Raw genomic sequence first — 16,248 nt, 5'->3', positions numbered from 1 at the left:
ATAAAAATTTCAAAAAGTTTGAACCAACCATTTTTTCCAGAAACATTGCACTGGTTTTACAGCAGTTTGACAAACACTTATTTTGATCATTCAGAAGCTTGATATTCCCTTAACAACACTACGTAATTAACACGTTTAGCTGATTTTACAGAGTTATCTCCCTGTAGTGTTAGGTACCACCTTAAACAGATGACGAACTTCATGGGATTGCAATAACCCAACCTGGCTTATGGTAAGACAAGATAAATATTGTCCTTTACCACTTGTAACAAAATTCTTAATTTCTTAGAGCACGCACAACCCTGAAATCACAAACTAACCTGTAACATAATTATAAGCTCATATACCCCAAATAGAATCATTTGGCCAAAGCATTTCCTTCCAAATGGAAACTAACTGTGATGGTCGGAAGGGTAGTCGACGGACCGATTGAATACATATTTAATCGTTGGGAACTTTTGCTTTGTAATTTCAACACTTTCTAGTCAAGTTGTAATTGTTCATGAATACAACACTTCAGTGTCTCATGTGAAATAAAAGAACAAAATAACTAGTTTAAACAATTCAAACAGTTATACCTAAGGTCTAATCTATATACCCAACAGGACACGAGAAACACTCGAGAGGCTTCTGCCTGAGGACAGGTGCATAACAATGCAGTGGGTTTCAACCAGTAAGATGGCGCCAAACCGTCCACTTAACTGGGACAGTGGTGTAACAGCACAAAACAAGAACACACTCTACAAAACAATAAACGAAAGACAACTGTTATAAACAGCAACAAACAGCAACCATTTAATTAAAATCTACTTACTTGGAACAGGCACATAGAGAAAGTGGAGCATGCTTAAACAAGTGCATGACAATTGAAACATGCTTTTTGTTTATATGACTGTAAAATATCCCAAACTACGGAAAGTATTCGCCTTAAAAAATCGTTCCGAAGAATAGACGACCTTGTCCTATGAGAATAGAAATAATGCATGGGTTCTTGATTGTATATTAATGTTACAACGAGTTAGTTTTTTACGCGATTGCTCGTGGTATTTATTAAGCATAAAGGACAAATTCGTTTCTCAATGATCTTACGTATTGATAAAGAATGATGATATCAATGTTTCTTCGAGTTTATAAGGTTTAAAAAAATAAATTAAAAGCTTTCAATCCGCTGCAATTATGAAATATATTGTATGAATAGATAGGTAATTAGAGTAACACAATATTAAGAGTTTTAAATTGTTGCTGAGTTATTCCCTACTTTCCATTATTTATTAAGAACATGTAAACAATTCTTAGTATTAAAAAAGTTACGAATTAAAATATATTGAATAATACAAGTAGGCATATACCAAGAGTCTTACAATTTCTGTTTTGTTTAAGTGTTCATTGAATTAAACAATGTTTTCGTCCTTTTGGTCCTTTCATTTCGGAAATTTTTTGAACACTATTTGTACTTGCTCCATGGCTTTCAAGAAGATCAACGATGTCATAACAACTATTTTGAGAAGCGTAGTATAAAGGTGTATGTCCTTTTCGATCGTCTACATTTACGTTTGCTTTATTTTGCAATAACAATTTAGCAATATCTGTATTACCGAGTGCCGCAGAAACATGCAGAGGTGTCCAGCCTTCTTCAGATTCAAATTGACCCGCCTTTTTGACGTCTGCTCCATGTTTCAGTAACAATTTGATAACATCTATACAACCGATTTGGCAGGCTATATATAATGGCGTTCTCTCAGAATTATCGGTTTGATTTATTGCTACACCCATCTCAATTAACAGCTCTGCTATATTTCTAGCGCCTTTGTAACACGCTGTATGAAAAGAAGTAAAGCCACGTTCATCACAATGATAAATAGATAAACCATGCTTAAGTAACAATTTAACTAACTCTTCATTGTCATTTTTACAAGCAAAATGCAATGGCGATTGGCCTTCTTTATTTGTACGGTTTATAACTGCATCACTTTGTTCACATATATAACTGACTATTTCCTTATGGTTGAAATAAGAAGCAATATGTAATGGACTCCATCCACTTTTCTCACATTTGTTAATGTCAGCTTTATAACTACACAACATTTTAACGGCTTCTAAACGATTATTCATACAAGCTTTATAAATCGGTGACATTCCAGTCTTCGTTTGGAAGTTTACGTCTGCATCATGTATCATTAACATTTTAATGAGATCTGTATTTCCGGTTTTAGCGGCACTGTATAATGAAGCTCGACCCTGAATATTAGGACTATTTACGTCTGCACCATTTTCGAGTAATAACTCAGCTATTTCATTGTAACTTTTGTTACAAGCTAAAAGTAATGCTGTGTTTCCAGTCTCGTCAACTTTATTTACTGCTGCTCCGTTTTTGATTAAAATTTCTGCTATATTTTTAATACGATATGAACAAACTAAATGTAAAGAGGTGAAACCTTTTTCACTACAATGATCAATATTAACACCATGTTTCAATAATATATTTACTATATCTTCATTCCCTTCACTAGATGCAATGTGTAATGGACTCCAACCATTGTTGTCAAACTTGTTTGCGTCCGCTTCGTTATGAAGCAACCATTTAACTGCTTCTACATTTATTTGTTTACAAGCCATAAAAATAGGCGTCATTCCATCATTCGAAGGCGCATTTACATCTGCACCATGTTTGATAAGTTGTTTTATAATATCTTTGTCGCTATCGTGCGCCGGAATTAAATGCATATCTCCACTGTCATTAACGTTGTAAAGGAATGCACTCCTTGTGATAGTTTGGTCATTGTTTTTGTCATAATCCCGATCACAAAAACAATGTAGTGGAGTAAAGCCATGTTTACTGCGTTGATTTGTTGAAGCCCCGAGTTTGCACAATAATTCTACTATTTCTTTATTACCACTCTGACAAACCATATGTAATGGCGTTTCTTCATCCTCATCACCCTGATTTATTACTGCACCATGCGCGAGTAAAACTTTTGCTATATTAATATGATTATTTCTACAAGCATTATGCAGTGGTGTTTGTCCAGATGTGGTCAATTTATTTACGTCTGCACCATTCACAATCAGAACTTTAACTATGTCATAAAACCCAAGTTGGCAAGCTACATGAAAAGAAGACCGTCCTTCCTTATCACATTTATTAACATTAGCTTTGTTCTCAATTAATAAGTTCGCTGCCATTAAATGGCCACCACAACAAGTTAGGAACAATGGTGTCATGCCGTTATTCATTTGCTTGTTCACTTTTGCCTTATGATTGATTAAAAGTTTGATGTGGTCAGTATTTCCATTATCTGCTGCCAGATGCAGTGGATACCAACCATCTTTGCCACACATGTTTATATTTGCATGATATTTTAACAGTACCTGAGTAGTTTTGAAATATCCCTTGTAACAACTTGCAAGCAGAGGGGTATATCCAAAAATGTCAATTTGATTAATTTCAGCACCACTGTAAAGAAATAAGTCTGCAATTTCATGATGTCCGTTTATTGAGGCTTTGTGTAAAGGTGATCTTTTGAAATTATCGACGGAACTTATATGTTCTCTGTTCTTTCTTAGTAAATATTTTGAAACATTATAATAACCTTTGGCAGCAGTGACATGTAATGGAGTTGAGAAATCATTTATCGACGAAGTAAATTTTGGACTCATCTTTTCTAAGTATCCCATCAAATCATTTCTATAGGTTTCAAATTTCATTTGATTGCTAGCAAAAACCTCCCAGTTTTTTCCATCTTCAATGTCTTTCATTATACGTTCGAAATACATTGTTTCTAATTCATCGGTAATCATTATGGTACAGTCATCATGTTGTTCATTTAGAGAGGTTAATTGACACCTACTACTTATGAAAGACGATTCTCCGTGAATTAAAATACAAGGAATTATAAAGTATCCAACATTACGACAAATAATGTCAAAAATTTTATCATGTTTTGTACAGAATATAGATTCTGTTTCTGTAAGATACGTGTTTTTTAAATTTTTCAAATTTGACAAAATTGAAGTTTTAGAAAGAGACTTTCTGGTATCCATTTCATCAAATAAATCTTGTAATATTTTATCGTATTTATCTTTTCCAATTTGAAGACCTCCTTTCTCTATCGAGTTATTAGATAAAACCAACAATGCTAAAGCTATAAACGATACGTCCTTTCTACTTTTAAAGTTGTCAATTTCGTTTTTTATAAACTGATTTGGGTTTTTGAAAAAGTCAACATTCTCCATCAAATTTTCTTTAAACATAACACACAGTAAAGGAAAAAAGCAGTACATCATTATGACGTCATCATTTAGTTGGCCAACAACATCATCAGTAAGATACAACTTACTGATTTCTTTTCTTTCAGATAAGGACAAATTCATTTTACCTGACTGCAAGTTAAATTCCTTAAATGATTGAGAAGATAAGCTATCTCTAACATTTTCATACAAATAGGATCTGCATGTCACTATCACTTTGAGGGTTTCATTTTTCAATAACATCTGAATGTGCCTAGTCTCAGATTCCCAGCAGTTAAGGTTGAATTCATTCAAAGAATATTTACCAAAAACATCATCAAAAACAAATAGTTGTTTAATATTAGGATTTGTCATTTTTATCAATTCTGATGGTAACCAAATAGGAAGAACTGTATAGCCTTCTTTTTCGTGCATGTGTATGGCTACATAATAAGCGAGGGATGATTTGCCAGATCCCGGTGTACCTGTTATAATAGTGCATTGATTGTCTTTCGTCACTTTAATCAATCTAGTCGCAGCTTCGGTCACATAGAACTTCTCCAGTTTCTTTTTCCATTCAGATAATTCTTCGGTTTGAATAGCTGCAAGATTTATGTACGAATTGCTTAGTAAGTTAGAAGTCTTATTCAATAAATTATGCCTTATTTTTATAATACATCTATTATCCATATGCGAAATAATCGGTAAAAAAGGGAAAACTATAATTGTTTATGTCTTTTACTACGATTCCCAAATTTGGTGAGATTTGTATTTCACCAACACATCATTTTTCAATCTATAGGAAATATTCATTGTCTTCAACTTAATTGACCAATGGTTATTTTACAATCCCTGAAAATGACCAATAGCGCATACACGTAAATGAAACAACTGATAAAACATAATAACCGCCGTCAGCTGAAATTCGTAGCGGTTATTGGTAAAAATAATCTAAACTATCAATCGCGTTTACTCGAAATATAGTTTTTCACAATTCATTCATAAATCGACAAAAGAATAAACTCTACTGTCCTACCTTTTAAATGACCGCACTGTAATAATCCGGACCCTCACATTTTCAAGAATGTTTTCCATTGTAATTCCGCCATCTTTGATTCTATGAGGATCCTTTGTTTACATATGAAATTCGTCATTTCGAAGTTCCCTGTAATATTCTTTTTATTGATGTGATACAGTTTCCCGCGCTTTATGCAAAATTTTCTGAACTAGAACGCAACGGACATTTCCGGTAAAAACAATGGCTGATTACATCATTTAAATCGTCTTGGGAAATGGGAAGGTCCGGATTATCACAGTTCAATCACTTAAAAGGTAGGTCAGTAGTGGTTTTTCTTTTGGCGATTCATGAACGGAATGTGAAAAACTTTATCACGAGTGAACGTGGTTGATAGTTTAGATCATTATTACCGATAACCACTACGAATTTCAGCTGACGGAGACTATAGTCAAACTCACAATTAATATAATTTTGCTATTGAAGTCCCAACCATAATACCATAATGGAAAATTAACGAAAAAAACGACAAAGTATTATATAAATTAAGAACACTCTTTTTTCTGTACCTTTATCCGAAACTTTCAAACAACAAAACATTGAAAGCCAATGATGAATATATATTTGAATACTTGATGAGCTTAGCAAAGAAGGATCTAATTAGCAATAAGCGAATAAATCTAATGTCGCTTCACTCATAAACATGTCTTATTATCAATGTTATTTCAACAGATCAGGCGGATATTATGTTTTAATTTGCATAATGACAGTCTATTTGAAGATGTGTGTGATAAGGATGATTGCCATTATAATACTACTTGAATTATAATCACTTATCAGTGTCACCAAACGCTTATACAAAACAACTGATTAATATATGATATGGGACGAATAACTGGACACTTCATTGATGAGCTTATCCTAAAACTTCTGTCTATAGATGGACTGGTCGTAATGAGCTAACTACTTAAACTTCACCCAGTCAAGTGAAATAAATGCAGTAGTAAATATAGTGTAAATATTGATATATTTAAAAGATAACAATTTGAAAATGTAATGGATGTCAAATGTGTACCGCCTTTTTATGTATTGCAATTGTTCGAAAGTCCTCAACAATGTGATCAATTGATTGATTCTAAAAAATAATCAGGACTGTCGACTTTTTCTTTATTCTGATGTTTATAGAATTCAGACAGCTATATACGTTATCAACAGATACCCGTATGATAATTTGCAAACTATTTTCTGAATATGTTGTCACCGCTCGACACAATTTATTCGTTACATATCAGAAACAATTGGACTTTTATTGTGGATATTTTGAATATATAATAATATGTGTATATATTTATCAAAATAGAAATATAGTTATATATAATTACTTCATTTTGTGTAACAATTCATGTGAATGATCCTCTTTGAAAACTTACATTCTCTATTCTGTCTTTCACAATTCAGCGTTTCAATCTGAGCTGTAAGTTCTTCCATTTGTTTTTCCTTTTTTACAAATTCAACATAGATGTCATGAAATGAATAGTCTAGGTCAGCATTTTGCAATATGCTGCAATCTACCTTCATCGTTGGACAGAGAATTTCTATAGCCTGAAAACAAAATTTGTATTCACTGGTAATACACATCAAAGTGCAACAAAAACAACCGACAATGAAACATATATATAACCGAACTATTTGATAACCGCTACCATATTCCTGACTTGGTACAGGACATTTGAAGAATAAAATGGTAAGCTAAACCGGGTTTGTGAATACCGCGTTGCAATGATAAATATACCGCTAAAATGACTACATTAAATGACAGGAATATAGTGCAAATCAAAACAAGAACACTCATGACAGAGAAATATATAAATAAATCATAAAATAGTACATTTCGACATGTTAAGGTGGTACCCAACACCTTCACTAAAATAAATTTGGCTCGTTTAATTTTCGTAAAATTTTAACAAGTTATTAACTTTGACCCTTTGACAAAAATATAAAAATTTCGAAAAATTTGAACCAACCGTTTTATCAGAAAAATTACACTGGTTATATAGCAGTTTGACAAACACTAATTTTGATCAGTGAAAAGCTTAATATTCCTTTAACAATGTAATGTAAATAAAACTTATAGCTGATTTTACAGAGTTATCTCCCTGCAGTGTTAGGTACCACCGTAACCACAGAATAACAACGAATACCACACAAGTAGGGTATCTGTAATAAAAATCCAATACGACAAATGCATAAAAAATTGAAGAAAACGAAATTAATAAGGAGATACAGAACATGCAGAATGAACGAAAGATATTGCAGGTAAAATAAAAAACGTTTTTATACCGTCGTTGAGAAAATTAATTTCATCTTGAATCACATAGTATTATTTTGAATCTTTCTAGTTATTGTTTTAAGGAGAATGCACGTGCGCCTACGAAAGATTGTATTGTCAACACTGGAAGAAAGATTAATTGTTAAATTTCTTTTTGTACTCAGGAAAGTATAAGAAAACAACCTTAATCGCTCAAATGCACAATTTGGAACACTTTATTTACGTAGCATTAATACATGAAGAACAATTGGTGGAAAAAAAATACCAAGGGAAAATTCATAAGTCATTATGTAATAGAAAACAAAATGGCATAATTCGAAAAACGACCAAAAACAATCAAAGTCTACAAAACATATTATAAGACAATAAAATAGGGACTGAGCAACAAACCAGACTTAAACCAGGATGATTCCAAATGACCCGGAAGGGAGAACAGAACCTGATCCAATAATGGCACCCGTCGTGGTGGTCCTGTAAATTCATTTGGCTACGAAAAATTCAAACATATGTTTCGTCTTCTCTAATCCGTCATATTCATCAAAATTGTGATTGCCTTATTATATTTTCAGAAAAATGACTTAAACTTTACCGTTTGGGACTCAGGCACAAGCTTCATTGTAAGCAGCAACCGTTTATTCAGATAATAATGATAGGACATTTTAGTTGTAATCTAACGTTTTAACTAGGATATATATATATAAAAGAAGATGTGGTATGATTGCCAATGAGGCAACTATCCACAAAAGACCAAAATAACACAGACATTAACAACTATAGGTCACCGTACGGCCTTCAACAATGGGCAAAGCCCACACCGCATAGTCAGCTATAAAAGGCCCCGATAAGACAATGTAAAACAATTCAAACGAGAAAACCAACGGCCTTATTTATGTAAAAAAAAAAGTATACTCTTTTCAAAAGCACAGCTGAAATGTAGCTACATCGAAATAGACGTTTACAATTGAAAATGGAAACAAAGTCTTTAATTTTTCACAAGTCAGAATACAATTGACATTGGTAATATAGCTACTGTTTTCTATTTTCTACTGGGTACGTTAACGTAGTTTTGCTGGTTGATTTGTCTAATACCAAGGGTAACATCAGTACTTGTTTTGTTAACTGTAACTGTTTCGATGCTTCATTTTTATCGATATGTTTTATGATAGATTATATAACTGTACTAAATATTTGGTCAGCGTTCCAAAGACAAATAGTTGATCTACGTTTTCTCTTTCATTTTTGATGACTTAAGAGTAGTATGTATCTGGTGTTTGCTAATATTAGACTCTGTTTCAAAACATGTTAAACGGTACTGAATTTAAAATTCAAAATGGAAATGGGGAATGTGTTAATGAGACAACAACTCGACCAAAGAGCGAACAACAACCAAAGACCACCAATAGTTTTTCAATGCAGCGGGAAACTCCTGGACCCGGAGGCGTGATTCAGCTGGCCCCTAAACAAATATGTATACTAGTTCATTGATAATGGATGTCATACTAAACTCCCAAATATACACAAAATAAAATTAAAAAACATACAAGACAAACAAAGACAAGGTGCTCCTGACTTGGGACAGGCGCATCAATTAGACGGGATTAAACATGTTTTTTTTTATCCCAACCCTCACCCAATACCTCTAGACAATGTAGGAAAACAAACACACAACAATACGCACAGTTAAAGTCATTTCAAAAGAAATCCGAGGCCGTTGTCAGAATAGGTAACAAAAGAAGCTAAAAATAATGACAATGATACATAAATTAACAAGGGATTACAAGCAGAGTTACTAACATGGATATGCCAGCTCCAGACCTCAAATAAACTGATTGAAAAATTATGTCTTCATCATATGTATATCAAGTAAAATCCCTCCCGTTAGTGGTTTAGTATTATACTCTCATAAAATATATAGTATGCTTTGTTTGAATATTGATATGCCTTTCGATTAATATGACATACTGTACTGTTTTCACTTATCAACATTTTATGGTGGAGTGTTCAATATACCGTTATAATACACCAAAGCGTACTGGTCATTGGAATTTGGGATACATCAAACCAGGAACTTTGTCCGTGAGAAACAGGGATTATTTGACGTCCATCTTTTAATTCATTCATACATTTGTGTTTAATTTAAAACTATCAGTCTATATGTGTTCTACAAAGATCACGAGTCTATGACCTTTCATTTGATATTTTAATTAGTAAATAAAATTGAGAATGGAAACGTGAAATATGTTATACAAACAACAACCCGACCAAAGAGCATTAAACATCCTAAGACCACCAAAGGGTCTTCAACATAATCCCACGTCCATAATAGGTCTCAGCTGGCCCATAAACAAAACTGTGTACTAGTGATACATAAATCAACAAAGAACTACAAGCAGTTACTGACATGACCCCAATTAAACGTAATTAAACGGATTGAGATATTAATGTTTTGTGTCTTCATATAAGAAAATGAATAACAGCACCTCCCATTAGGAGTTTAACATTATACCATCATAAAATATACGAGAAGAATAAAACATGTATAATGTCAACAACTGGTTTTAAAATAAATGTGTTTTATGCCCATGCAAAAACCCTATGTATGAATACATATATTTTTTTTTTTAAATTCATCTTTAACGACCTGACAACAGTATCGTAACTATATCCCTTCTGAAAAAGTCTCTTTGAAGGTTATTTAAGCTTTTGTGGTGACAAACGACATTGTTTGTGCTTTGTATAGAATATTTCTAGTATATAGGGTAGAACAATTAAAACGGTTAACAGATTTGAAATCTCAAATATGAGAATGCAATTGATCAAGTTCTTCCAACGTTTTTTTACACTCCAAAAGTACAAAATGAAGTAATAATTCAACTATTTTTTAAGAGGCATTATTTGAACAATGTATTATCAGGTTTTTGAATAGACAGCTGAGTAGTCGAACAATGGATTATAAAATAAATCTATATTTATGCAGCTTCGGAAGCCAGTAAATACTTGGTACTTTCGTGTTAATCGAATTTGCTAACAACGAGAAAGATAATAGTTTATGAAATAGGTACGAAAGATACCAAAGGGAGAGTCAAGCTCATAGATAGAAAGAAAATAAACTGACAACGTCATGGCTCAAAATAAAAAGATAAACAGACAAATAAAAGTACAGAAGACACAGCATAGAAACCTAAAGACTAAACAACACTAACCCCACTAAAACTTGGGGTGATTTCAGGTGCTCCTGAAGGGAGATTATGATTGTTACAGATGTCATTTTCCGAAAATGGAGTCAGTTGGAATGTGGTGGACCCGTGATATCCTTTTGCAGAACCTCAATATAAAATAATCGTCAAATAACATAATATCATTGCAGTCTTATTAGCTTGGACATTTACGAATTTCGAATTTCTAATAGAAATAGGGCTATTATGGTTATTTTTCAGGATAAAACTGTTCTTTAAAATATGTTCATTATGATTTTAAAAAGAATCTAAGTATTTTTCGTCAGATTTTTCTCGTTTTAATTATTGCATGCAGCAAGTATGGAGTGAGTCGTCGGTGATGCTTAGACACTCATTCCAATTAATAATTGACAGGGTTCAATATTTAGGTCCTTGAACGAGGAATGATTGCAAGTGATGTTTAGATTTCTTTTTATAACATTGAAAATAGAGCCAAAAATGCATTTGAAATTTCTACAATTTCATGACGTAGGTGTATTGACACTGATGTTTAAATCTTTACAAATTTCGTTATATCAAACGCATATTTCCGGGTAGATTTTTTGTTTGCATAACAAAAAAAATGAGCTCAGTATTATCAAAATAGTCAGGAATTTGTTTTATAACGGATTGATTATTAAAAAAACGGTCAATTTTTGACAAAATCAAAACTTTATTGATTTTAATATTTGATGTTGATGAAATGTTTTAATAATCTTTGGGCAATCCATGATTGGAAAAAGTAAAAACAAACGACATTAAACAATATGCAATTGTAATTTGGACGATTTCATAATGAGGACTGCTATATGTATATGGAATTGTGTTGCTTGATTATTAGATAATGTCTGTCGAATTTTTTAAAATATGAATTAAGTCCGAAACATTTGTTTTGTTGATACGAAATTTTCTGGTATGCAATTTATTGTACGCCCAAAAGAAACTATATACAAAATGTTAACACAATGGGTTTTTGATATATCACCATTTGCCATGATATTATCATTAAAACCGATATAATAGACTGTCTGTATTTTTTAGTACAATTTTATTGAATTATTTTCCGTGATCTTAAACATTTTGAATGAGATTCCCCAGACTGCTTATAATTTACTACTTCTAACTGTCAAAATGTTAAAAATATAATGGGAAAATTGTTCTTCTTATGATGTTTAAAAAAATTAAGGGGGTCTTTTAAAACTATACCACAATTGCGTGCATTTAGATAAATAGCGTCAAGTTTCACCAACGTACTGAATAACGCACCCCGGTTTAGTTCAGGTAAGTAAATATATTATACTGCTAGTTTTTCATTTTATATCAATTTCAAAATTGAGAAAAATGTGCCATCATTAAAAGTGATCCTAATCGTAGTGTTTGTGGAAAGACGAGGACATGTAAGTCATGGCATAAAACTATTCTATAGAAAGGTAAATAGTTATCAAAGGTACCAGGATCATAATTTAGTACGCCAGACGCGCGTTTCGTCTACATAAGACTCATCAGTGACGCTCATATCAAAACATTTAAAAAGCCAAACAAGTACAAAGTTGAAGAGCATTGAGGATCCAAAATTCCAAAAAGTTGTGCCAAATGCATCTACGGTAATCTATGCCTGGGATAAGAAAATCCTTAGTTTTTCGAAAAATTCAAAGTTTCGTAAACAGGAAATTTATAAAAATGACCACATTATTGATATTCATGTCAACACCGAAGTGTTGGCTACTGGGCTGGTGATACCATCGGGGACGAAACGTCCACCAGCAATGGCATCGACCCAGTGGTGTAAATAGTTATCAAAGGTACCAGGATTATAATTTAGTACGCCAGACGCGCGTTTCGTCTACATAAGACTCATCAGTGACGCTCATATCAAAATATTTATAAAGCCAAACAAGTACAAAGTTGAAGAGCATTGAGGATCCAAAATTCCAAAAAGTTGTGCCAAATACATCTAAGGTAATCTATGCCTGGGATAAGAAAATCCTTAGTTTTTCGAAAAATTCAAAGTTTCGTAAATAGGAAATTTATAAAAATGACCACATTATTGATATTCATGTCAACACCGAAGTGTTGGCTACTGGGCTGGTGATACCCTCGGGGACGAAACGTCCACCAGCAGTGGCATCGACCCAGTGGTGTAAATAGTTATCAAAGGTACCAGGATTATAATTTAGTACGCCAGACGCGCGTTTCGTCTACATAAGACTCATCAGTGACGCTCATATCAAAATATTTATAAAGCCAAACAAGTACAAAGTTGAAGAGCATTGAGGATCCAAAATTCCAAAAAGTTGTGCCAAATGCATCTAAGGTAATCTATGCCTGGGATAAGAAATCCTTAGTTTTTCGAAAAATTCAGAGTTTCGTAAACAGGAAATTTATAAAAATGACCACATTATTGATATTCATGTCAACACCGAAGTGTTGGCTACTGGGCTGGTGATACCCTCGGGGACGAAACGTCCACCAGCAACCACGGTGTTTAATTATTAAGAATGATTTTTATTATTAATATATATTCTACATAGTTTTAAATTTGAACCTATACGTAGGAACTATTTTGTTTTAAATATAAACTACTTTCAAAATATGTTCATTTTTGACTGGGTTCGATTCAGTCGTTTTACACCTTACAAAGTCTATCTGAATTATTTTCACAAAGAATTCCGCTCAGGCTGTTGCTATGGGCCGTCTTACACTTGCAGTGATGTGCGTTTTCTTTACTCTGTGTTGAAGGCTTCACTATGACGTTCAGATGAAGAACAGCAATGAAAGTATTCTTCCTTTGTTATTTAATAGAGAGCCATTTGTTTTAAGTTATTTTTTTATTAGGAAGTATAGTATCTTACCTTAGAAACTGCAGCAAATGTTGCATTGAAGTCTGCATCAGACATGGTACCCGAGTCGGAATGCGCAATTTGATTCCTGTAAAACTTGATTCTAGATACAGCAGCTCCTTCACTCATATCAGATGGTCGTGGTATATGGTCCTGAATAGTTATCGTAGTCAGGTTTCGGAGAAGACAAACCATCAAAGTTAGGTCGAAGTTATTTGATTTAGGATCGGAACCTAAAAATTAAATTTATTAGGTACGGACTTTTGCGCACATATGATGTAAGCCTAGCAAATAAAATTCATTACAACGCGTTGTACAGATTAATATCTGTTGTATTAATTTAGTTGTCGTCATCTACATTTATTTAATAAAACATGAACTTTCCATTTTGATTCAAACAGAATATTTCTTTCGAATGTTATTTGTCCTTAGTATTTATTTATCAAAATCATTACCCGTATATATCCGATGTTTTGTTGTTGAATTAGTACTGATCATGAAATAGGATTATGAACGAGTGCACATAAACATTAAATATATTTACCTGAAGGAAACAATAAACTCCATTGCGTCTGAGTAAGGACATGTTTCTTTTTCAGCTTATCAAGTGTCGTCCAGTTCTTTGAAAAGATTGATTTCAATCCACCGGGATTAAACTCTCTATCGAACAAGATTCTAACAGCCGTAGGAGAAAGTTTTATTAGTAAGTTAGCGACTCTAAGAAAATTGGATTCCTCTTTTGAAAGTACTGGTATTGCTGACGCCATTCTGAAATATTGATTAGTACTTACATGGTACATATATTGTAATTTGTTTGCTTGTAGAACTTTGTATCAGTATTAGAATTAAATTTAACAAAGAAAACATTCTGTATATTTCTAGTTTGGTGAAGGGGAAAGTGCACTCTGATATTTTAAACATTCAATCCTTTGCTCGAGGATGTTTGCTGACGAAATAATGAAAATGTAGCTGGCGTCTCACCTCTTAAACCGAACTGCTCAATCTTCGACTGTACATAACAGACACGAATTTTTTATGAAGGTCAGTTCAGTATTTTTCTGCTCAAACTTTTGGCTCAATTTAAATGGGAAAACTACCAAAAAAATGATTTGAAAAAAGCAATCGGGTGTATGCACAAGTAATCAATAAATGCCTGCTCACTACACATTTTGTAAACTCAAAAGATATGGCTGAACAATGTATTAATCATAAAAACAGAGGATGTGCATCCATTCTAAATAGAAAAGTTTTACCAAGATTTAAAAAAAGAGTACAAGCATATTCGATAATATTCATTGCCAATCGTTCGACATACGATAAGATTATGATTTCAATTAATGGCATGCAAGTGAGAGGTTTTCCTATTCATAAACATGTTAAGTACAATATTTTCTACATAACGACATGCCTGTACCAAGTTAGAATTGTGACTATGATTTTCCATTCGTTAGACTTTTGATTTTACCATTTTATAAAGAACTTTCCGTTTTTGAATTCCGCTTGGAGTTCGGAACTTTTATTGTTATTTTACTTTTTTACTACAATACCTAGATAACTGCAAATTTTTTTTTTTAAAACATCTTGTCAAACCGGTCCTTAAATTATTTCTTCAAAATATGAAATCCATCATTTAAGTGCCTCTGAAAATATATGTTGCGTATCATGTGCATACATTAAATTAGTCACGTCATTTGTAAATTTGTTTAGTTGTTATGTTTATGTGTTTCAGTAGAGACTTATTAAATTGACACGTGATCGAAAAAAACTTGATCAGCATAATAATATTAATAAAAATTGATGTTTTTCACATAGTTACATATGTACATACAGTTATGTTCCAGAATAACAATATGTCTGCATGGAAATCTGTTTGTATAAATTTCATTATATTTGTTGTGGCGATAGAGGCTAGATATTATTAATATTAATAACAACATAATCCTCCCTATAATCATAAAAAACGTTTTTTTCCTCAGTAGTATTATACAGTTTTTTGTTACTGGTTGCTGGAATTGAGCCAAATCCAGGTCCAGATCAGAGTTACAAACAGAATTTGAAAATAGTACACAATAATGTGTGTAGTTTACTTCTTAAGTTAGATCTCATTAACAATGAGCTACATGAGTATGACATTATTTGTATATCAGAATCTCATCTTGACAAGTCAATTACCGATGACCAAATTAAATTAAATGGGTTTTATAAGCCTATTAGGTTAGATAGAAATAGACATGGTGGAGGTGTGGCCATTTATGTGAAAAATAGTCTACATTTTATTATACAGAATGACATATCTGTAAACAATCTTGAGTTGCTTTGGGTTGAAGTGAGGAATTATAGAAATGAAAAAAATTTAGTTGGTGTTTTATACCGACCTCCAAACTCAAATTCTAATATATGGGACTTATTTAATGAGTCAGTAGATAAAGCACTTGATTGTAATTTGATAATTTTCCTTTGTGGTGATTTCAATTGTGATATGATGTCAAACACAAGTAACTCTTTTAACGTTACTTAACCGTTTGAACTTAGAAAATATTTTTTGGGAGCCTACCAACTTTACATCCCAAACTAGAACTTGTATTGATTTATGTTTGACTAATCGCAAGAACTTAATTAAAT

The 16,248-nt window shown here is 32.6% G+C and overlaps 1 protein-coding gene across 1 annotated transcript; it reads right to left on the bottom strand.

The window, feature by feature from the left end:
* Nucleotides 1–1,383: 1,383 nt before the first annotated feature.
* On the bottom strand, nt 1,384–14,393 carry LOC139500160 (serine/threonine-protein phosphatase 6 regulatory ankyrin repeat subunit B-like). The gene is made up of 4 exons (XM_071288899.1): nt 14,171–14,393; nt 13,639–13,859; nt 6,673–6,844; nt 1,384–4,829 (listed from the first exon to the last, which is right to left on the bottom strand). Exons 1-4 carry the CDS (start codon nt 14,391–14,393, stop codon nt 1,384–1,386), a joined length of 4,062 nt encoding a protein of 1,353 aa, XP_071145000.1.
* Nucleotides 14,394–16,248: the final 1,855 nt, after the last annotated feature.

The sequence above is a fragment of the Mytilus edulis genome, chromosome 13, assembly GCF_963676685.1.
Source record: "Mytilus edulis chromosome 13, xbMytEdul2.2, whole genome shotgun sequence".
In the NCBI taxonomy this organism is placed as follows: Eukaryota; Metazoa; Mollusca; class Bivalvia; order Mytilida; family Mytilidae; genus Mytilus; species Mytilus edulis.
This window is presented reverse-complemented; position numbering and strand designations above follow the sequence as displayed.

Bases quoted from the DNA above. Each gene is read 5' to 3' on its own strand.
- LOC139500160 (XM_071288899.1), bottom strand. From the start codon at position 14,393: ATGGCGTCAGCAATACCAGTACTTTCAAAAGAGGAATCCAATTTTCTT. The intron at 13,860-14,170 runs GTAAATATATTT...TTTAATTTTTAG, and splicing joins GAGTTTATTGTTTCCTTCAG to GTTCCGATCCTAAATCAAAT. The intron at 4,830-6,672 runs GTAAGTTTTCAA...TAAATCTTGCAG, and splicing joins TGAAAGACAGAATAGAGAAT to CTATTCAAACCGAAGAATTA.